Here is a 10,745-nt window from a genome sequence, read left to right on the forward strand (position 1 = left end):
AGGGTCAACAAAAAAGGGGAAGACCCTCAACGATACGCATTGACATAGTGGCTGCCATGATGAGCTCAGGGATGGCAGATCCTGTGAGGATGGTGAGCACCGGATAGTGTTTCAGTCTGTTCATATCACTGTGATTTCGGGACTACTCGATGGCACCCGAGAACAACAGTGACACAAATATCCTTACTTTTGTCTGCCCTTCTAAAGTTTATGGTCTCTTAGGAAAATTTATACTGTCCTTGGTTGCTTTGACTTTTGTATTTATTAATTAGGCATTGCTGTGGGACTTTGGTGATAATCTTCAGTTTGTATCTAAGATCTTCTTTGCCATGGAAACAAAGTAAAGCACTTTGTTTTTAGAGGAATTTGGAGGCTGTTGAAAGCTTTTTTTTCCACCCCGATTGATATTCTCCCTCTGATTTTAGAATCTACGGAGACTCTCATCAAGGCAGTCTACACATTGTATCAGCAGAGAGGCCTTCTTCTGCCAGTTCGGACTTTGTTACTGAGGTTTTTCAGTAAAATCTATCAAAAGGAAGAACTGAGATCGTACAGAGTCAGGTAAAGTTCCATTTGTTATTTTGCCTTTCTTCTTCTCTTGCTATTTTATGGTTTTTAAATATTTGATTAAGATGATTAAATGATTGGAGAGGTTAGGTGTTCTCCTGTTTGTTTTTCAGAAACGTTATAAAGAAGCATATGGAATAGCGCCACTGAACTCTGTCCATGTACTTGAGCAGATAAAAGCCTTTTCTGGTATTTGTTTCCACTTGGCCTGTATGTAGCTTAAGGATAGTAGGAGGACCTGTAGTGACCTCATCTTTTTTTTTTCTCCACCTCCCCTAAATATTAGAGTTGTATCACTAGCCCTTCATGATATTTTGAGGCATATGGAGTAAGAATGAGGGCAGTAGAAGATAACGTTTCTTGCTCAATTTGGTGCTCTCAGTTGAGATAGACAATACAGATCATGGGACTGAAGTATTAAGGTTTTAATATGGTGATATGAGGTTTATTTGAAACAGTCAGGAGGAGATGTTTGGGTGAAAGACATGTATTTGTGATACTTCACTATGTTGGAACATTCTTGAGTCTTTGGTAACTATGAGCCAGGTCCTTGTCAAAATTTATTTCAATTTCATAACACAGCAGAGGTAGATACTGTTCCTCCTGTTTTACAGAAGGAAGCTAAAGTAGGTTAAATAAGATGGTAGTTTCATACCGCTGATAGATAGCAGAGCTGGGACTTTAGTTCAGACTCTGACAGCAAAGCTCATGCTTAAATCACTAAACTCTTGGAAGATAGCAAGGGACAGCTGTCACCAGAGTTAGGAGATGTTAGAATTTCTGCACGTATCCTAAAGAACTGAAATAACACTAGTTTGAGGCCATTAATATAAGGGCAACCTCCACTGAATGCATCTATGTTAATACACTTATATAGTAGCTAAACTAATTTCTTCAGAAGGAACAGTGCAAGGCCAGTGCCTATGAGGTGGAGATTAAAGATGTCCCAAATGTCCAACTTTTCTAAACTGCTATACTGCTCCATCATCTCTAACATCAATTCCTTCTCCCATCAGCACTTTGCCTGCCATCTTAGGGTTCTTTATTTCTCTGTAAAGTTTCATAGGACTCACACACTGCCAAGGAAATGGCTCACATGGTGGTGGGGGCTAGGAAGCCCCAAATCTGTGTAGCAGGCACAGGTCTGGAGGATTCTCCTCACTCATGAGGTTGCAGGGGCTGGCAAACCCAAATCGGCAGGTCAGACACCCGCTGCTGTCTCAAGTCGAGTGACATGATGACGAACCAAATATAGGATCCGGAGCAAGAGCGAGCTACTTTGCGAGCACATTCACGTATATATCCTCAGGCAAACTACAGGTGGTGACGTAAGCCACACCTTCTGGCAAGGCAGGAGTCACGATACGTCCTACCCTAAGCTGGCGTAGAGTCTAGGATTTACATACATCACAAAATGGAGGACTGGCTAGAAGGGCCAGAGTATGCAATTAAGTGCCCTACAATAGTATAATAATTAATGCTCGTTTTTAGGATATGTAGTTCACAAAGAGTTTAGTGATGTACATGTCCTTCAAAGGAAAAATACAATTTAGGTAGTGCCCTAGTACCCGAAGTTGCATAAACTTTAATTTGCTAGGTGTTAACAGTTTGAATTTTTTCCCCAAAAATATATGTTGGAATCCTAAGGCTTATCCTTATTCTTATCCTGTGGATAGGAATGTAATGACCCCTGTACTGCAATCTAATATAATCAGTTAACTGAAGTCATGCCAGTGTAAGGTTGTTGTTTGCTGTCGAGTCGGCCCCGACTCATAGTGACCCCTCCTTGGGTTTCCGAGGCAGTATCACTACAGAAGTAGGATTGCCCAACCATCCTTCCAAGGAGTGGCTGGTGGGTTTGAACCGCCAGCCTTCTGGTTAGCAGTCAAGTGCTTTAGCCACTATGCTACCAGAGCTCCTGTAAGGTAACCTTAATTGCATTTGAGTTCTCTGAAGACCAGCGTAGACATATAAACACAGATAACAGGGAAGGTGGGTGCTCTGTGATGAGGGAGGCAGATGAACCTGCACACTCAGGAACCCCAGAGAGAGCTGATTGCTAGAAGCTAGAGGGACAAAGGAGCCATGGCCTAAATTTGGACTTCTAGCCTTAGGAGCTCTTGTGGCATAGTGCCTAAGGCATTGACTGCTACCCAGAAGGCTGGTGGTTCAAACCCACCAGCAGCTCCTCGGAAGGAAGACTTGGCAATCTACTTTCATAGAGATACTGCCTCGGAAACCCAAAGAGTTGGGACTGACTAGACGGCAGTGAGTGAGCCTCCTGAGCTGTGAAAAAATAAGTTTCTCTCCTCAAAGCCACACACTTGGGATATTTGTGTTAGAGCACCACTTGTAAACTAAGACAGTGTTTAAAACTTGAAAAATGTATGTAAATAAGTTTGTGCGTTTTGATGTTGTTGTGCCGTTGAGTTGGACCTGACTCATAGTGACCCCTCCTTGGGTTTCCGAGGTGGTGTCACTACGGAAGTAGATTGCCCCATCTTCCTTGCGAGGAGTGGCTGGTGGGTTTGAATCGCCAGCCTTCTGGTTAGCAGTCAAGTGCCTTAGGCATTACGCTACCAGAGCTCCTATGCCTTTTGATACTGCTGCTAAGTGCATAATGCTGGCATCTTACAGGTTTTCAAATGTTTAAGTGAGTAAATGTGTTTTTGCTAGATAATTAGTCAGTTTGTGGTGTATTTAAGTTTAAAAAACTTTTTCTCTTTAATTGGTTTCCCTTGTCTTTGAAAAATATATTTTTTGTTCTTGTTTGGCCTTTCTTAGGTATCGTAGCAAAGTGTTATCCCGTTGGCTAGCTGGTTTACCACTGCAACTTGCCCATCTTGGCTCCCGAAATCCTGAGCTCTCAACACAACTTATTGATATCATTCATACTGCTGCAGCACGAGCAAATAAAGAATTACTGAAAAGTTTGCAAGCCACTGCTCTCCGAATCTATGGTAAGAGTTTGCTTTAACGGTGTAGGTAGTCATTGGTCTACCCTGATTTAGGAAAGATGCATTTAAGGGGAGTGCTTTAGGTTTACTTTTCCTTTAAATTGAGTTAGTTGAATTGGTTAAATTGCCAAAACAAAACATCAAACAGTACATTCATTTTCAATAGGAAGCATCTATTAGAATAGCTTTAGAAGGTTAATGGTTGTAGATGTTTATTGAATGCTTAAATTGTCATTTAAGCCACCTGCTGTTCACAAATTCAAAATGAATCAGGTACTTAAAAATTATTTTGAAGCTTTTATGGTAAGACAATCCTCGGTTATTTACTCAAAATGAAGAATTTGTGTGGATTCTGTATGTCAATGAATTAATTACAGGTAGTCCTCAAATTATGACAGGGTTCCATTCTGATGACTTTAGTTGTAAGTCAGTTCTGATGCAAGTCAAATACCTCTTTTTTTTCCCCCTAGTTTTCATTATTACTACCTTTTATTATCAATATCTTACAAATCCTAGTTTTCATTATTACTACCTTTTATTATCAATATCTTACAAATCCAGTCTTTGAATATCTGCTAGTGAACATCTGAGAATGATAACAGCAGCAGATTACACGCTGCAACATTGTACGTAGCTTGTATTATTAACGATAAGATGCACAGGAACGCCCACAGATGGTAATGAGTGCAAATTTCCATAACTCAAATGTGTTATTAGTTGGGGACTATCTGTGGTGTGGTTTATTTATATCTGAAACTGACTTACTGTTTAGTATTTAAGGAAAGATAACAATAAAAGCATAAACAGAATAAAAAACCTGTTGGCCATTGAATCAGTTCCAACTCACAGCAACCCTAAAGGACAGAGTAGAACTTCCCCAGAGGGTTCAAAGGCTATATTTATGGAAGCAGACTGCCACATCTTTCTCCCATGGTGCAGTTGGTGGGTTCAAACCACCAGTCTTTCAGTTAGCAGCTGAGCCTCCTTCCCAAAGCAGTTGAGTTCTTAACCACTACGCCAACAGGGCTTCTTCAGTAAAAGCTGTGTGTGTGTGAGTGTGTGTTTGAGAGAGGGAGAGGGGGAGGGAGAGAGAGAGAGAAGGCTGGGTGTCATCTTGGCTTGGTCTTGGTTTTGAGTGGCTTGGCAGCTGCATGTAGTCACTCCCCAGTGGGATCAGCTCCATGGTGGAATCAGCTGTGAGGCGTTAAGCAGTGGAAGGGGAGTTGCCTTCAGGGTGTGGCCTGCTTCCAATACATATGGAGAAGCTTCGGGAAGGGTCTCTAGCTTTGTGGCGCATCTGGATTCTGCATTTGGCCAAGTCTTTGTCTCCAGTTCCTGGACTTGAACTAGTAGACTGCTATGTTGCCTGTTGATCTTGGGATTGTGCCATTGTACCTGCTGAGTGTCGGTTTGTCAGCTTCAGCAGCCAGCACCTGTGTGAGTCAGGCAACACCTGCGGCTCCAATGGGCCTGGAACAAGAGGCAGAGCTAGAGCCCAAGGTCAAGGGGCCTTCACCCAGTCCTTAGAGCTGGCACTCTGAATTGGTACTTTTAGCCTCTTAAACTGTGTAAGAATAAATTTGTATTTGTTTAAGCCATCCTTGTGTGGTATTTCTGTTAGAGCAGGACTAGAGATCCAAGACTGTGTACAGAGGAGGCCTTGTGGTGCGTTGGTTCAAGTGCTTGGCTGCCAACCCTAAGGTCGACAGTTTGAACCTAGCAGCCACTCCATGGGAGAAAGTTGTAAATATTCACAGCCTTAGAAGCTCTCTGGAGCAGTTGTACTCTGTCCTGTGGGGTCTCTGTGAGTCAGAATCCACTCAATGGCAACAGGTTTGGTTATTGGTGTTTATTGGTAGATAATTCACACACTATAAAACTCACTGTTTAAAAATGTACAGTGCTTTTTAATATATTCATAAAGTTGTGCAACTATCACCCCTACCTAATTCCAGAACATTTCATCATCCCTAAAAGAAACCTCATACCCATTGGCAGTCACTTTCTCCGCTCGTCTCCCGACAGCCTGTAATGGACTTCCTGTCTGTATGGATTTGCCTGTTCTGGATATTTCTTATGCATGGAATCATATAAGATGTGGCTTTTTGTGTCTGGTTTCTTTCCCTTAGCATACTGTTTTCAAGGTTCATCCGTGTTATACAGTTTATTCTCATTATTCCAGGTACTTATGTTCAGTAAAGTTATGTTTTGTAAAGTTGCTGCAAACACTGAGTTAGCAAATAGAGAGTCCTTGCTTCCAGGAGAAGTACAACATAGGCTTAGGTAGCTCTGAGCCTGTGGTCACAACATTTTTGTGAGTCAGTATTATAACCTTTGTGTTTTGTATGTTTCTGTTTAACCCGCCAAACCAAACCCACTGCATTGAGTCAGTTCTGATGGATAGTGAACCTATAGGATGGAGTAGAACTGCCCCCTCACCCCATGGAGTTTCCAGCACTATAAACGGTACATCTTTATGGACGCAAGACTGCCACATCATTCTCCCATGGAGTGGCTGGTGGGTTTGAACCACTGACCTTTTGGTTAGCCAAGTAGTTTACTGGGTGCACCACCAGAGTACCTTTTTATTTAAAGGCACCTTATTAAAGGTACATTGTTGATTCATTAACACTGAACTTGTAACCAGCACTGTAGCTCAGGAGTAGCTTGTATGAATTCCGTATGTTGGTGGAATTAATTAAATGCTTATTTAACACCCTATTCCTCTCATAGCTTTCTTGTGGTTAGGAACACTAGGTGGCATTTTAGCACTATACTTGGAGGCCATTTTGAAACAGTGAGTCACCAACAAAAAGCACAAAAATGAGAAAATTTTGGCACCACGTAGACACAAAAAGAACACTTGTTTGCAGTATAAGAGCTAAGTGGTAAGGCAGAGTGGTGCCATGTTGCCTTGTCCGCCTCAGCTGGGAAACATGCACATCAGGAGATTTCACGTGTGTGCCCCTCTGCACACGCCTGTGAGTGACTGAAAGCGTGAGTGTGCTGTGGGGACTGATTGTGATGTTACAAATAAATTTTAGTAAGTATAGAATCTGAGAATAATGAGGGCTGACTTCAGTCCTTTTTATTGCCGAACAATTCATATTCCACTGTATTGATGATAAATCACTTGTATTTAGCCATTCATTAGGTAATGGACAGTTAGGTGGTTTCCAGTTTCTGTGGGATATATTTTTTTTCATTATTACTCAGAGAAGAAGCACATTGCTATATGTTGAGTTAATATTATCAACTTGATGGTAGGGGAATAAGTTAGCAAAATTGAGTGATTTTTTTTTTTTTTTTAATGTTGTTCTCTTTTTCACTTCTATCAAATTCTTTTTTTAACAAGGCACTAGGATAATATGTAGTTACTAAATAAATGATTTTTGGTCAGTGTTGTACCTTACAAAAATAACCTCTTAAGAAACATGCTTACATACTTGATCTTGAAACTTCTTTTCTGTGTCTGCTTCCCTTACTAGATCCCCAGGAAGGCACTGTGGTGGTTCTCCCAGCAGAGTCTCAGCACCGTCTGGTTCAGCTGGTGTATTTTCTGCCCAGCCTGCCTGTTGATTTGCTCTCTCGATTAAGTCGTTGCTGTATTATGGGAAGACTTAGTTCAAGTTTGGCTGCCATGCTTATCGGGATACTGCACATGAGGTAGCATGTTCAAGTGAGCTGTATTTGACGTGTAATCTTTCCCCCTCCCTTTTACTGGTAATTTGTGAATACAGAAGGCATTTAAAGTCACACCCCGCTTCATCCCCCATTGCCATGGAGTCAGTTCTGATTCACAGAGACCAGTAGGATAGAGTAAACTTCCCATGGGGTTTGTAAGCTGTAATCCTTGTGGAAGCAGACTGCCACATCTTTCTCCCATGGAATGGCTGGGGGGTTAGAACTTCAGACTTTTGGTTAGCAGCTGAGCTCTAAACTACTGCACCACCAGAGCTCCTTCACACATTGCTACTGCTTTTTTTATTGTGGGGAAAATGTACACAACAGAATATTTGCCAGTTCAGGAATTTCTGCATGTGTGATTTAGTGACAGTGATTACATTATTTCATTTATGTGAAACCCTGCGTATGTGTCTTTGTGAGACTTGCTTCACTTAGCCTGTTTTCAGGCTTCGTCTTGAGGTGTGCATCAAGACTTCATTTCTCTTCATGGCTGGATAATATTCTTTTATATGTGTAGTCCACATTTTCTCTGTCCAGCCATCTGCTGATGGACAGTGTGTTGTACCTTTTGGCTGTTGTGGAAAGTGCTGCAGTGAACATTGGTGTACAGATTTCTGCTTGGGTTCCTGCTTTCACTTACGGTTATACACCCAGGCTTGGGATTGTTGGGTCATGGCATAGTTCTGTGTTTAACTTTTAGAGAAACCACCATACCGTTATCCTCAGCTGCTGTACCATTTTACACAGTGGATGGGGGTTCGATTTCTCCACAACCTTGCCAACAGTGGGTTTTTTTTTGTTTTTGAATCATTGACGTTCTGATGGGGCTGAGGTGGTTTCTCATTGTGTTTTTGATTTGCATATTCATAATGGCAAATGATGTTCAGCATGTGTTCATGTACTTGTTGGCAATTTGAATATTCTCTTTGGTGAAATGTTTGTTCAGGTCCTTTGCCCATTTTTTGATTGAATTGTTTCTCTTTTAGTTCTTTATTTTTAATGCAGCAGTTAACAGCTGTTGCCACTGAGTAGACTAAGTTCACTGGCATAAGACTGTTTTATATGCTTAGTGTTGTAGTAGTTAAGGTTGTTTGTCAACTTGGCTGGGCCATGATTTTCAGTGGCTTGGGAGCTGGGTATAGTTACTTCTTATGATGAGGTTGAATGTGTGTGGTGTAATCAACTCCATGGTGGAATCAGCTGTGAGACATTAATCAGTGGAAGGGGAAGTTGCCTTAGCAGTGTGGCCTGCTTCCAGTATATATGGGAGAAATTCTGAGAAAAGTCTAGCTTTTGGGCATATTTAGCTGAGTCTTCATCTCCAGTTCCTGGACTTGAACTAGTGGCCTGCCATGTTGCCTGTTGTTTTGGGGGTTGTGTCATTTTACCTGCTGACAGTGGGATCACCAGCCTCAGCAGCCAGCAGTTGTGTTAGTTAGGAGACGCCTCTAGCTCCACTAGGCCTGAAGTAAAAGGCAGAGCTGAAGCCCAAGGTTGAGGGGACTTCACCTGCCCCTAGAGCTGGTACTCGGAAAGGGGATTTCCAGCCTTCTAAACTGTAAACGAATAAATCTGTGTTTGTTAAAGCCACCACTTTTGATATTTCTTTTATAGCAGCACTAGAGAACTAAGACAAGTGGTTTTGTAGTTACATTGAAATAAGGGGTGAAATATAATTTTCAAAAACACGTAGTAAGGGTTTATTAACAGGTACTTAAAACACTCATGGAATTGTGTGATACAGACCTTCTGCAGTTACCTGATATTTGTCAATTCTTTTAGTTTCATCTTTCGAAAACATGGTTCTCACTGTTAGGTGTATCACAGAGTTTTGATGTAGGTCTTAAGTATTTTGGACATTTATTAGGTTCTCATGCTTTTCTTTATTAGAATTTTTTTTTTAAAGTCTGTTCTTTGTCTGCTTTAACATTTAATAATGCCAGGCCTTTTTTAAAAATGAAATTTTTTCCTACAGCTTAATTGGTTTTGTATTTATTGGTTTCCAGTAGAGGGCAGTCTGTTCCTTTGATTTAATCGTAGTAAGAGGTATGTTTTACCTTTCACTTAAAAATCACCTTTTGGGTATTTCTTGAAATTGCTTTTCTTTATCAATATGAGCTGTGATGCACATATGCCACTTAAGTATTTGTACAGAATATATTAGTAGAATTCCCTCCTCATGGCTATATTGCTTCACTCAGACTTAGCTTACTTTAAAAAAAAATATATAAAATCAAGACTTTTCAGCTTTTTCAGGCTAATGGCATTACTATTTTATTATTTTCCTTAGGTTCAGAACTTAATGTTTGTTTCCTTCAGATGTATGTTGAGTTACTTCACATCTGGACTATGAATATAAACCAGTGTTCTGATTTTCTCCCATTTGTACTATTAGAACGGTTTTGCTTCTTACTCGTCTTGTGTCCTGTTGCCGTGTTCATTTTCCTGAGTTTTTCCTTCAGTCATTTCTGATTTTTGTTATGTCAGTGGTCCTTGAGATCAGGTTCTACGCCAGTTTTTGTTTTGACCCCCTGCTGTGTCTGTCGGCAGGTAGTAGCTAAGGGCATGTTACCACCAACAAAAGATCAGTCTGCTCCATTTGTGAAATCCCATCACTTAGGAACTGTTCCTGTTAATTTTCTCTTCATTTTTAAATATCAGCCTTGGGAACTAATGCTCCTGTCTTTTCTACCATCCAGTTATAGTTTTTACAGTTAGACTTTTGTCCTTATGCTGTTTTCCATGTGTTACTCTGTAATCATGTCCCTGTTTTCTCTCAGTCCATATCCTTTCTGCCCTTGTATTATTTATAACCAGGCATAGTGTTAGATACACTCTCTGGGGAGGGAGAAATTGCACGAACTGAGAAGTGTGACTTAAGTTTTAGAACCTGGTTTGTCAGGAACAGTTCTGGTCTCTCCTTTTGTCTCGAGATAATTAGTAATAAAACCACTTTTCACTTTCAGAAGTTCTGGTTTGGCCAGTACATGTGGTCATCATAGATAGTCTTAAGGGACAGTGTGATAAATTGCTTGTCACTTGTCAAAAATAGATTTTTTTTTAAGTTTTTAAAAATTTATTTATGTTTAATTTTGCCATGTTTCCTCCCTTCCCCTCCCCTCCCCAAAATAGATTTCTTAAAATGGATTTGCTACCCATTTCAGCCACTGGAGGGCAGACTTCCTGTTTTCACTGGTTCAAAAAGCTAGCAGTTTTGTCCTCTTTTTCTACTGAGTCAGTGTCTGTGACTTTTTATAACCTCTTAGCTTGTGATGGTCTCTCCGTTTCTCTTTGCTCATTGTTGGGATGATACTCAGAAGGGAGTTTCCACTATTTTTAACCCTTAAATTTTAAGAATTTGTTGTTGTTACGTGCCGTCGAGTCAGCCCTGACTCATAGCGACCCCTCCTTGGGTTTCCGAGGCAGTATCACTACGGAAGTAGACTGCCCAACCTTCCTTCCGAGGAGTGGCTGGTGGGTTTGAACCGCCAGCCTTCTGGTTAGCAGTCAAGTGCCTTAGCCACTATGCTACCA

The 10,745-nt window shown here is 41.0% G+C and overlaps 1 protein-coding gene across 1 annotated transcript in view; it reads left to right on the forward strand.

Moving 5' to 3' along the window:
• Positions 1–10,745, forward strand: part of TEX10 (testis expressed 10) — a 45,976-nt gene that overhangs the window by 17,382 nt on the left and 17,849 nt on the right. Inside the window, exons 6-8 of the mRNA XM_007950321.2 lie at positions 426–561; positions 3,352–3,527; positions 7,013–7,190. Coding sequence (XP_007948512.1) covers positions 426–561; positions 3,352–3,527; positions 7,013–7,190 — 490 coding nt within the window. The remainder of the gene's footprint in view (positions 1–425; positions 562–3,351; positions 3,528–7,012; positions 7,191–10,745) is intronic.

The sequence above is a fragment of the Orycteropus afer genome, unplaced genomic scaffold, assembly GCF_000298275.1.
Source record: "Orycteropus afer afer isolate SDZICR_OR568_19922 unplaced genomic scaffold, OryAfe1.0 scaffold00267, whole genome shotgun sequence".
NCBI classification, from domain to species: domain Eukaryota; kingdom Metazoa; phylum Chordata; class Mammalia; order Tubulidentata; family Orycteropodidae; genus Orycteropus; species Orycteropus afer.